Source organism: Lycorma delicatula, chromosome 8 (genome assembly GCF_047948215.1).
Source record: "Lycorma delicatula isolate Av1 chromosome 8, ASM4794821v1, whole genome shotgun sequence".
In the NCBI taxonomy this organism is placed as follows: domain Eukaryota; kingdom Metazoa; phylum Arthropoda; class Insecta; order Hemiptera; family Fulgoridae; genus Lycorma; species Lycorma delicatula.
In genome coordinates this window covers 141,970,993-141,984,656 of record NC_134462.1, presented here as the reverse complement: position 1 = coordinate 141,984,656, position 13,664 = coordinate 141,970,993, and the positions used below count along the sequence as shown (strand labels likewise).

The 13,664-nt window shown below is 33.2% G+C and overlaps 1 protein-coding gene across 2 annotated transcripts in view; it reads left to right on the top strand.

Annotated features, from left to right (window-relative positions):
- LOC142328849 (uncharacterized) overlaps nt 1-1,717 on the top strand; it is a 39,514-nt gene extending 37,797 nt beyond the window's left edge. For both annotated transcript variants that reach the window (XM_075372949.1, XM_075372948.1), the window contains one exon: nt 1,082-1,717. In XM_075372949.1, coding sequence (XP_075229064.1) covers nt 1,082-1,437 — 356 coding nt within the window. In that variant the 3' untranslated portion in view covers nt 1,438-1,717. The remainder of the gene's footprint in view (nt 1-1,081) is intronic.
- Nucleotides 1,718-13,664: the final 11,947 nt, after the last annotated feature.

Sequence of the window (13,664 nt, the reverse complement as noted above, 5' to 3'; positions counted from 1 at the left end):
AATTTCTTACTTGTAATCCGATGTTATAGATAAAAATTAATTCGCTGTAATATTATTGAAATTAGAACGATATTAAACAATAAATTATTTAATTTTCACACGCTTGTCGAAAAATGTACCGTTGCAAGAAGTACTCCCTATACAGCGTCACGTAATTTATTTTTTAATATTTTGATAACACTTTGAGATTATCCTTGAAACTTTGTTTTTTATTGTTTGGTTATTTCCGATGTTATTTTTAATCTTTGATTTATAGTTGAAAATATATTAATTTGATGTTTTCTCTCTAAAAAAATATTATTGGAGCAAGACCGCATATCTGCTTCCCACTGTAGAGTTCTTTGAAGATATTTATTATATTAGAAGCGCTAAATTAATTAATTACTATCGTTTATCGGGTTTTAAATTAAACCGGTACGGCTAAAAAAATGTCCGATAGACTGGACTGTGTAAATTAACTCTTTATTTAACCGCAGAGATTTACTAGTCAAAGCGAGAAGAAATTACGTATAAACACGTTACGGAAATGTTGTTCTCGTTTCATTGTGATCATCGACGCTATTGTAATTTTTCTAATTAAAAAGTCAAAATAATTTTTCGGCGTGTTAGAACGAGATAGATTTCAAATTGAATTTTTAGTCGTTTTCATTACGCCTGCTGATCTACTACGGTTAAAAAATACGTATTTCAATCTAATCCCGTTACAGTGCCTACCGATAGGAGTAATTATATAAAAAAAAATCTAGAAACTTAAAAATATTACGTATTTAATTTTTTCCTTTGAAATTTTCTGTTAAGTCTACACCGAGTAATAAATCGCAAAACAAAAATATTTTACCTAAAGCAAGGCCAGTCCTAATTCAGAATTTTTTAGTACATTTCGTGCTAAACTTCTTTAACGTTTTACGACCTCTTAAGATAAATAAATATTTTTTTGTAAAATTCATTATTTTGAATAAATATAAAAAGGTTATATCGGTTTTGACGGTTTTAGTTTTACTTCAAGATTGTATCGCTTCACAACGGCTGTTAACCTAGTTAAAATTCATTGTACATTAATTTTTGTTGTTTTTTTTTTCAGGAGAAAAACCATTTAAATGTCCAGTTTGTAGTAAAGCGTTTGCCGATAAATCAAATTTACGTGCGCATGTTCAAACGCATTCTAATATGAAACCGTATGTATGTTCAAGATGCGGTAAAGCGTTCGCTTTGAAATCGTATTTATATAAACATGAAGAATCGTCGTGTATGAAGAATCCTTCTGGGCATCCTTCATCGTCGTCAGGACAACCTCAAACCGCATCGTTGTCATCACCGCCCCGACAGTTAGCGACGCAACAATTTATTTCAGAAGAAACGTCGATTCAATCTTCATCAAATAATTCCTGTTCAGTAAATATCGGTACTCATATAATGGGACTTGCAATAACCGCTTAAATTTAAAGAGAAAACTATTTCGCAGATAATCGATTTAAATTATCGCCCGTACATATTAAATTGCCCAAAATATAAGCAAACAGAAGTATAAAAACGATATGGATTACCTCTTAATGAATCGTAACCTTATACGTAATGTTACACCGTCAAAAATTATTTTAAGTTGTTCAATATCGTGATGTCCTCGAGATCACATTGATTCCTGTGAAGCCGACTGGTATTATTGATCTAAAAAAGATCAATAGACCTTTTTTAGATCAAAAAGATCTAAAAAAGATCTTTTCCGCCGTATTTATTATTAGTCGTGCTAATTTTTATATAATTAATAATTACATCTCCCTCGGTATATTTTATTGCTTTTTTTGCTTATAAAACGATTTCCTTATTTCATTTTTCTCTGCGAAAGGATGTTGTTTTATTTAGTTTAACAGACCTTATATACTTAAACTTTCATTTGCTTGAAATAATTCTCGTGATAAAAAATAATAAAATATTACAATATGGAAATTCTTCTTCCTCGGTCTTTTTTCTTTGTTTTAAAAAATGACCTCGGGTTTTTTCTCATTTGTATTCTCTTTAGATATCTAAAGTACTTTAGTTTCTCTTTCTTAAGTCCGTCCAGCATTTTATTCACTTCCTCACATTCTTTCACCTTTTTGTTACCGATTGTCTTTAACAATTTTTGCAAAATTCCATTTCTGCTGCTTCCATTTTACTTCTACTTATCTCTTCAGTACCTGCCTTAACACTGTATATTTATTATTTTTTTAGATTATCAATCGTTACTAAAATAAATAGCGACGACTGTTGTAAGTAAAGTTATTACTGTTTTCTCCGATAAAATAATATTTTAATAATTAGTAAAATAACATTACAGAATAAATTACTATAAATCATGTTTTTAAATGTAAGTTGTATATCATGGAGATTCAATAAAAAAAATAAAAAAAAACTTTAAAACACTGTATCTTGGACAACTGCATACTCTCATTCCTCGATTACATCACGAGAAATTAAGTTACGCTATAAAATGATTTTTTTTCTTATAAATCACAATACATAAAAAATAATCACTGTCTAAAGCCGGTTATTATAAAAACTGTTTGTAAAGATGATATACATTTAAATGTAACGCATTTAAAACTAAGTTTCTTTTCTTTTATCGATAATATAAAAAGTTTTTTCAATCAAATATGTGGGTAAAAACATTTTGTATTATACCGTATACGTAAATTAGTTTTAGGCTGTTATGGGACCACAATTTTTTTTTGTTTTTATTATTTTATTTATATAATAGGTTATATTTTTTCAGTAGTTATAATATTCTCTAGTAATATTGTTGTATTTATTTTTTATATACTTCTGTTTTTACGTTTAAGAAAATTAAATATACTTATATTGTCATCATTATTATTATTTTTGTTTTCGATTAAATAATGTTACGTATAATTCCATAATTTTGCCGACTGTGAATAAGATTTTAATGCTAATTTTATAATTTATGCGCATAAAATAAACTGTCAACAATTGAATAATGTCAAAGGACCGATAAAAGTGAAAAATACGTCGATAAGATTTGACTTTTTCAATGCGATTTAAAAGTTCTAAAATCCATTTCATCAGGTTGAAACATTTCTTCCTGGAGTCTATGTTTTAAGAAACCGGGAATTTTTCATCTCTATAAGAATGTTTACCTACGTATTATATTTATAAAGAACGTAACAATTCCTTTTTAATTATCTTTACGGGTAATAAACGTAGGCTCGCAATCAGAACTTCACATCAACAAGAAATAACTTTAATGTAACCGTAACAAGTTCTCTTTTTACGGTCATTTATAATCCTGCAAAATTTATTAACTTTAGCGAGTAACAGAATGCGTTTAATCACAGTAAATATTTACTACCTTAAATAAATTGTATCGTTACTTTTTTTTTTTTTTTAATAACGAAAAATATGTAACCTTTAATTTCTTTCTCCGCCGTTTGAATTTTTAAAAATAAAATTACGTATGTAAATTATTTTAAAATATTTAATTTGGAAGAGAATAACTAAAATATGCTCAAAAATGCGCTTACAAAAAATAAAAATCTAGAACCGGTGTCTTTTGGTCGTTAAAGAATCATCAGTTATTACAAATAATTTTAAAAATAAATTACTCTGCAGAGTTTTTCAAGGAACACATTGAATGGAGGCAGACATTGTCTCTATTCTTTTCTACTTTCAATTAAACGTTTGAGATTCTGATAGCACCCGTTTCCTTTTAATGAGTCTACTACATTTATTCTTTATTTTCCTCTCTTCTTTTCATATTCAACTAATCTGTTTATCTCTGTTTTAAATAGACGTTCTCCTCTTATACATGTAACCGGTCGGGCGTTTCTATTCTGTTTTGTATTTTCACATTATATTTTACTTTACAGAACTCTGTCTGTCCTCTCCTGGAAAAACAGAAGTACGTTTCTTTGATTTTTAAACTCGATGTTTCACATCGATTCGTACAGAATGAATGCGGAACGTTAATATTTCCAGTTAAATTGGAAATGTAACTCTTTTCATGATGCTTTTTTCATTTCTAAACTCCACGTTACTATGCGGTTACCGTTTCCATTTAGTAAATGCTTCCTCAGCTGCCGGTGTTAGTTTTTATTTCATTTTCACTTTTGCAACCTTCTGTTAACATGTGCTGCTCAAGTGTTTGTATTGTTTATTTGTTTGATTCTTTCTTTGTTGAGTGGACATTCATCGGATTCTATCCTCACTACTTTTCATTATCTTTTTTAGTTCATTTTCACGCCAAATTTACATATCTTCTAATTTTGAAACCTTTGGAATATTTAAAATATCATAGCCTAAAACACTATTCATCTGCTAGCATATAAATATATATATATATATATATATATATAAAAGCACGGTAGAACAAAATCAATTTAAAAAAAAACACAAAGCCATACTAAATATTTAAAAAAATAAATACTTATAGTGAAAAATAAAAATAATACCGGAATAAACACTGAAGAACTTAGGTTTGTATGTAGACTATACTGTAAGGTAACAAATGTTTTCTTTTTGGACTGATCATAAAAATAGAATTTTTTTCCGCTTTTATTTTATTTTTTAAATACGAGAATTTTTATTGTTTCTTTTGTAAGTGTAAATTATTTTAGTTTTGCTTTAGAGTTAATATTTATTCTTACTTACTTAACAATTGAAACTGCTTATCCGATTCTACATTTTTACTTTTTGTAAAAAGTTTTATAGCATTCTTAGTTATTTTACAACAATAACCATTTAAAATAGTCATTGTTTTTGTTATATGTTAATAATAATAAAAAATAATTAAATTAAAAATTATTAATGAAGATTAAGGAATACATACAAGTTTTTCTATTACGATTACATTTTATCTATTTTATATAAAACGTAAGTAGTATGATTTATTTTATTATTTAAGTATATTTATTGTATACATAGTTTAGAATAATAATTTTAGTAATATGGAGGACGAGAATTGATCTAGTCGAAAATGTAAATAAATATATAATAATTTAATAGAAATATTTTTAGATAAACAATTTAATGTGTATCTGCTGTATATTATTGCAATTCATTTTTTTTAATGATAAATTGTCATTTTCCTATCTAATTATTAGTTTTTATTTGTAAATTTTTGTATATAAATAATAATTTTATCGCATTTGATTTTTATTAATCGCATTTTTCCTTATTGTTTTTTTAATCTTGAGATATTAAAAAACAGATTGTTTGTTTTTTTATCGCTCCTGTATTGTTATTTACGTCATATATTTATTCTATGAAAGGTACCTTCAAATTTTGTTGTATACCTAGGTGGAGTGCGGTTTTAAAATATTTGATGTGGAGATGGTAATATTTGCAAAATGTGACATCAAAGAAAATAAAAATCATTACGCCCACAGAGTTTCCATAAAAACATAATCGCACCTGAAATTATATAAACTGCTCCGACTGTACAATTTGTTTTACGTTGGATAGAAGGATGCGACTTGAAACAAATATTAAATGAATGCACGAAAGTATTTTGTAACAAACATCGACTAATATTTTTCACTCATCTCACTGTAAATATAAATAGACCGGTGCTAATTCCACATTAAACAGTAGCACCATTATCGGCGTAGATGGTTGTAAGAGTGAAAATGTTACGAAATTAGTTTAAAAAGCATCGGTTTAACAGAAAACTTATTTTGTAGTCGCTAAAAACTAACGCTTTAGTATAAAAAGTTAACAGTAAGAACAGAAGTTTGTAGAATTTTTGTATGAAAATATTTTATAAACTGAAATGCAAGACTATATTTTTTGAAAAGAAAACATTTAGTAGCGTATTGAATTTGTCAGATTCTTTTATCTTCAATTTTACAGTAACATCTTGAGGTACGGTTTACTATCTTCATAAAATTAGATTAAAAATTGCTATTTTATTTATTTTCCAATTAGCTACATTTATCTAATTTCTTATCTGTTGAAATAAGGAAAGCCACCAAAAGCACTTGTTCGTCAGGCTGTCTGCTGTCTGCTGTGACTAAAGACATATTCAACAGTTTACTTATTTGTTTGTAAGTCGCTTTATTGTTTGTCTTTGTATTTTTTATTTTTAACATCGATAATTTTTTTTCATTTTTTTTTGTCTTTAGTCATTTGACCGATTTGATGCAGCTCTCCAAGATTTAATATCTAGTGCCAGTCGTTTCATTTCGGTATACCCCCTACATCCTACATTCCTAACAACTCGTTTTATATATTCCAAACATCGCCTGCCTGCACAATTTTTCCATGTAACTGTCCTTCCAATATCAAAGCGACTATTCCAAGACGCCGTAACAGGTAGCCTATGAGCATGTCTCTTTCTTTTAGTTGCGGCTGCCTTACAGGGGTTGGAATGGCTCATGGAGCACAGGGAGGAGGTGGAATTGATGGTTGAACATTTCGGTCGGGCCATCAAGACTGGCTGCGATAGGTTCCTACGGCGGCCTCGGCCAATGGACGGACCCTTAGGTAGTGGCCAGTCCGCTGTTTGGAGAGTGCCTGGAGCCGTCATGACCGCTGCTTCCGCGGAGCAGTCTGTTAAACGCAGGCGGAAAAAGTGATGGTCCTGTAACCTTAGCGAGCTGCGCGCAAGAGCTAGGTCCGCTAGGAGAAGATACCAGCGTCGCCCCCTAACGGCGATTATCGTTTATGACGTGCGCGCTGAGGGTCTGCGGATCTACCGGCGCGCCCGTAATGATTACGTTCATGCCATCAAGGAAGCCAAACTCAAGTTTTGGCAAGACTATATGCGTGAGTTGCAGCGCAATCTCTGGCAGCTCGCCAGTTATGTTAAGTTAACTTACCGGCCAAAGCCAATGCACCTGCTGTTCAGTGTTCGATACGGGTTTGGTGGTTCTGACCGCACATTAACATCTGTGGCGACTTACCAGGCGTATCTGGAGGGTGAAGCAGAAGTCGGAGTTAGGGGGGGGGGGTGAGACTCCATTCCATGGCGTACGGCCTGTGGAACCCGTAAATATACACCGAGTGGTTTCTCGAATGACACTGACAGAGGCACCGGGGATTGAACAACTTGATCCGGATATTTTCTATCATCTGCTGCCTTTCGTAAGAGAGTCGCTTGACAGAGTGTTCTCGGGGTGCTTAAAGTGGGGTTGCTTTCCGACTTGTTGGAAGGTGGATTTGGTGAGGGTGCTCTTAAAATCAGAATGAAAGGATCCGAATGAAGTCAACAGTTATCGACCCATCAGCCTCTTGCCGGTAATCGGCAAGTGTTTGAAATGCTGGTTGTGGAACGGCTCTGGGAAAGCATCGTTATGAACTCATTTCTAAATCGAGGACAATATGGCTTCATGAAAGGGGTTGGCATCTTAAATGCTCTTGCCGAAGTGGAAAGCGCCGACTGTAAATATGCTTTGGCAATTTTTACTGACAGAGGCAGCATTTCCTTCCTTGTGTTGGAGTTCTGTTCTCTATGAGTTGGAAGGCCGCAATGTTTGCGTAGCCCTGCAGGCCGTAGTACGTGACTACTTGTCGGATCGCACGGCTCTATTTAAGGATGCGTACCTAGTTGTGGAAAAATTCGTCAACAGGGGAAGCCCGCAGGGCTCCGTTCTCAGTTCCTTGCTGTGGAACCTGGTATCCGACGATTTTGAAATTGACATTTCCGGAAGGGGTTACGGCTCAGGCTTTCGCCGATGACTGTCTCCTGTTAGTTTGTGGTAATTCACAATCACAGCTGGAAGAACGAGCGCAAGCAGCCTTGTCAACCGCGGAGAGCTGGATGGACTTTCAAATTTTAATGATTTCTGTGCCCAAGACGAAGTTTATGCTTCTCAGTGGTGCAGACAAATTATTGCACAGTTGTAACCCCCCGTATTAAGTATCAAGGCTGTATAATCAGCCAAGTTCGAGTTCATAAGTACCTAGGTGTTTTGTTTGACAGAATTTGCTGTTTAGCAACCATATTAGGCAAGTAGCGGCGGACGCCTTCTCTGTGACACACAAGCTTAGGAGGATTGCTCGAAAGGATTACGGACTATCGTCATTTGTACATGGTGTACCGAGGTGTCTTCGAAAGTATGTCCTCTTTCGCGGCATCCGTTGGGGTCCTTTGGTTGGAAAGTAATCTATCACTATTCAAAATTTAAGGAGTGCCCAGCGCAGATCCTTAATTGCATGCACTGTTGTTTTTAAAACAACCTCGTACGAGGCTTTCACTGCATTGGGGAAGGCTCAACCAATCGATTTACTGATGAAAGTTCGGTCGGCCATGTGGAAATTGCGAAGAGGTAGGGAGGCCGAAGTATGTGTAATTCGGTTTCGAGTCGGGCCTGTACCAGAGCGAAACGGTGATGTCAATGCACCGGTTTTAAATTTCAAAAAGTTGCCCATCTCTCGCCTGCGGAGGAAGCTTTAGAGCCTCGCGATGGAAGCATGGCAGCAATAATGGCACACCACGACTAAGGGAAGGTCCTTGACCTTCCCTTGTACAGAACGTAGATACAGATTGTAGATTTATACAGGATCTGGGAGGATGGTATGCCTTTCCTTCGTTTTTAAGGGCAACGGGAGCCCGAGTGCTCTCCAACCATGTAAATTTAAACCAATATTTGTTTCGGTCCCACCGGCAGCTGATGAGCTCTGCGTCTGCGGGGAGGTCCAGTCGAACGAACACATGATGTTCGATTGCCCAGCTCTTGGAGAGGCAGAACTTGTAACCTGTGGAACTTAGAGGTCAAGGGGAAAATTGACCACTTATAAGCGGCGAGTCAATGTGGCAAGAGCCGTATTGTCGGATTGTGTGGGGATTCGTTGAGGCGGTTGCTTTGTTCAACCGACATCAGTAGTTAACCTAAGGGAAAAGACTCCTATCGGAAGCTAGCCGAAAGATATGGCTGGCTACCAGCCTGATTAAAGCTCCAAGCGCTTTAATGGTGGACAGGTATTTGCTGGCATTCAGCGGCCTAGGCGTGGCAGCGAATTGCTGTGTTTGACGAGATAAATTAATTATTGACAGTCATGTATGTTTTAGTAGTTGACTGGGTGCGCCTACCCATTTTAGTGATATATGACAAGTGGGGGGTGGGACACACAAGCGAGTGGTGTATGGTACCACGCTTATTCCGCTCATGCCTTTAAGTTAGCTCTAGGAGCTAGTTAGGACACTGGCCGCTAAACTATTTCGTGGCTTAGTAGCCGTTTATGGCACAGACATTCAGTCTTATGCTTTAGGGTGACCGAAAGGGGGGTGACGGGAGAAATTCCAAGCTAAATCATTTTAAAAAACCCTTCTTTTAGCTATATTTTTCCAAATGCTTCTTTCTTCATTATTTTGACGCAGCCCTCTTCATTTGTCACTTTATCCACCGACCTGATTTTTAACACTATAGCAGCATAGTTTAATAGTTTCTAATCTTTTCTTCTCAGGTAGTCTGATCATCCAAGTTTCACTTCCATGTAAAGCTATGCTTCAAACATATACTTTCTAAAATATACTGAAGTTTAAATTAATTTTTTACGTAAGCAAATTATATTTGTGATTGAAAGTTCATTTCGCCTGTGCTATTCGGCATTTTATATCGCTCCTGCTTCGTCCATCTTTAGTAATTCTACTTTCCAAATAAAAAAATTCTTCTACCTCCATAATCTTTTTTTTCCTATTTTTACATTCAGTGGTCCATCTTCGTTATTTCTACTACATTTCATTACTTTTATTTTGTTCTTGCTTATTTTCATGCGGCAGTTCTTCCGTAGGACTTCATCCATGCCGTTCATTGTCTCTTCTAAATCCTCTTTACTCTGCTAGAATTACTATATCATCAGCAAATCGTAGCATCTTTGGCATCCCGACCAGAGAGAGGTAATCAGCCAGGCCCGACATCTTTTCACCTTGTACTGTTACTCCGAATCTAAATTGTTCTTTAACATCATTAACTGCTAGTTCTATGTAAAGATTAAAAAGTAACGGGGATAGGGAACATCCTTGTCGGACTCCCTTTCTTATTACGGGTTCTTTCTTATGTTCTTCAATTATTACTGTTGCTGTTTGGTTCCTGTAAATGTTAGCAATTGTTATTTTATCTCTATCCTTGAACCCTAAGATTTTTCTAAATCTTTTTTTCGTTTAATATCTAGTTAAAATTTACCACATTTTAATATGTTTTGCCTTTAATATACTTCAAATTCTTATGTATTTGTATATTAGTATTTTACATGAACTTTTATTCATGTCATTTTACTGAGAATCAAATTCTTAATAAGTTTTGTTTAAGACCTTTATGTGTTCATTAACCGTTTAACGAAATTATGTGTTTTTCGACCCCAGTCTTTTGTCTTTTACTCCGTATTTCCCAATTACAATCAAATACAGTTGTGGGAACTTTTTTTTCAATTTTTCGATATAAATTTTTATATAAAAGTACTAAACTTACCCTTTATTTTGGGTCCTAAAAATTACAGTCTGGCTTAATTTTACTAAAAGCGCAGAAACCAGGGCAAAATCTTTTGCCAGCCGACAGTCGCTAATGAAACGTTTCCAAACCTATGATTATATGAAGTTTTTTCTCTATTTTTACCGTTAGAACATGTTCTAAATATTTGTTAATTCTTCGTGAATCACCCTTATATGTTTATAAGAAATTTATTAGAAAATAGATTACCTATAACATATAAAAAAACTAGTGGTTTCTGTGAGCGTTACTTTCACTACATTTAATAATCATTTCATTGATAATTTGCTATGTAATAATGTAATACGATGAAGGGCACCCCAAGATTTTATTATTGCGATATAAAATGTAAAGGGATTTTGTTAATAAGTTCATTCAATTTGCATTATTATAATTAAATGTAGCTGAGAGATGTAATAAATAAGCGTTCGCATAAAACTTTATTTACTATTGCGAATAGAAAACGGGTTTAAAGATCGTAATTATTAATATAAAATGTTATTTGAATTTAATTACTTTATTATAAACATTTATTCTTGATTTAATATGAAAGTGAAATTATCTTTACTTTTTTAACGCATCTTTAAATATATTTGTTACGGAAACTTTTTATAAACTTATTATAGTTTAATTCAGTAATTTTCAAATAGTGAAATTTCGGTACTTTTTTGTAATTTTTTCATCGGTTAATAAAAGCGTTTTAAAAATAATTTTATATCTGGAAAAAACATAGGACTACTATCGTTACAAAATTTTTCACAGTTTTAAGACGGTGGCCGTTTTCACGGCTTGCGGTAACAACCAGATTGTGTTTGCCGATATTCAATTTTACTATGGCCAAACAGTCGGTCAAATCGAATTTGGAGACCGCTTGCAGTATTTAAAATTCAATTTTCTACAAAAAGAGTCATTTTCTTTTTTGATATCTCTCTTGGTCATCGAGAAAAGTAGCTTTAAAGGTGCGACAGTATAAGGCCTACTTTCTTTAGGCTTGTATTTAACTATTATGCGCTCCCAGTTTCCACTTACAATTGATTTTTCAATGAAAATAAATAAGTTTCAAGGGCAGATGTTTCAAGAGGCTGGCTTCCGCTTGGAGGAGAGCCGATGCTTCTAATACGGGCAACTGCATACGGCTTCACCAGAGTCACTTGTGGGAACAATTTTTGTACGTACAATTCAGAGTAAAAAGCTGCAAATATTGAATACGACTCCAATTTCTTTATGTATACTTGAAAACAAAATTCTACATATAGTATACAAGCCCGTTTGAAATTATATTTTTCGCAAACCGTTCCGCAAAAACACAAAAAAGTTAAAAACATAAAATAAAAAAATTAGATACACGGTCACTTCCTTGCGGTTTTATTTTAGAGTGACGGGTAACCAGCTACTACTATTATTTTTAAATCGGGGGATTATGAGACCTGCGCCGACCAAACTGTTTGAAGATATTACATAAAACGAACAGGCTTTAATGTTAGTTTATTCTCGCAGGGCAGACCACCATAGATATTACTTATTTCCGTAATAATAGTAACATCGATTTCGTACCGGCAGCCTGATCGAAAAACATTCAAGTCTATAATATACGTACTCACACAAACGTTTAATTTACATCCACGCATTTAGATTTACAAAATGCGCGTTTTACTTAAGATTTATATGTAATATGAAAAATACTTTTAAAAACTAAGTCGCCTGAAAAAAATATTACATCAAATATATGTACGTATCATCAAATAGGTTACCGATTTTGTATTTTTGTACTACAGGCTACAAAAAGTACTTGTGTAATCAGGACACAGACCGCATTAAATAGTTTTAAATTGATTAAAACTACGAGGAAGCAAAACTTTAACTTTTTAATAAAGTGGGCGTAATGATTGTAGAATTACTAAGGTTGGATGTGAACATTCATTTATATCCATATGAACGCTAAAATATCTTCGTATCGCATCAAGATATAACATTAAAGAAAGAAATATTCTTCTATACACTGGACCTATTTTAAATCTACTGTTATTAATTATATTAAATTATCTCAATAACTATCTTTAGCGGTTTACGAAACTAGGTCTGGTATATACAAAATTTAATTTCTTTAATTATTATTGCTAATGATCTCTGTAAATAAAAAGACAGATTGTTTCGTACATGTTATGAACGTAATTAGTATAGTTTTTCGTATAGTATTGAAATCAGTTTATTTTTTTTTTAGACTGGATGTGGGGGCTGACTTTTAAATCTTAAACATCTATTTATACGCATAAATCGATTTCCTAACTGTATTATAAGAATGATAAATTAAATTTTATTTTAAGTATATCCACCTACTTTTTTTGCGTCTATATACTTCAACAATATGTCTGTTCGTTCGCACGCATAACCGCTAGATTTGGTTAAATTCCATCTTTTTACGTTTTTAAGTGACAATATTTATCATTTTTACTAATAAAAGATACAGGATAAATACGTTATAATTTGATAAAAATTAGAGTTATTCTGTAAGTATCCGAATAAATTTAATATGCCTTGATAATCGCCTCGGACTAAAAGATATGTACTCGGAACTACGTAGTCCTACAATCCTTAGTTAAATATTAATTATTTAATATTTATACAACACCGGTTTTGGTATGTAGTAATTTTATGCTTTTTTTATTTTTATACACGTTTTCACTTCCTTGTACGAAGTAAAGGAATTATTGTGATCGCGAAAAATTTCGGTTTTCAGATTTCATCTCCTTTTTTTCTTTTTTTTTAACTTTTTTTACTTCCTTGTACGAAGCAAAGGAGGTATTGCGATCGTGAAACATTTCGGTTTTCATATTTCAACGGAAATATCCATTTTGATCATCCCTCAATCCAGTTTGACTAGTTTCGGCGTTACGTCTGTGCGCACATATGTATCTCGCATAACTCAAAAACGATTAGCCGTAGGAAGTTGAAATTTTTAATTTAGGACTGTTATAACATCTAGTTGTGCACTTTCCCTTTTGATTACAATCGACTGGACCAAAAGTGTCCAAAAAAGCCCAAAATCCCAAAAAAATGGATTTTTGACTTTTTCTTAACTGTAGTAATAAGCCCTCATCGAGAGCTTTTCAACGATACATCATAAGCGGTACTTATTTTCATCGGTTCCAGGGTTATAGCCAAATAAAATTCTAATTAATGAAATATTTGGATTTTACTAGGTGATGGCACGACGGTTCAAATCCGACTTCATTTCCTTTTCTTTTT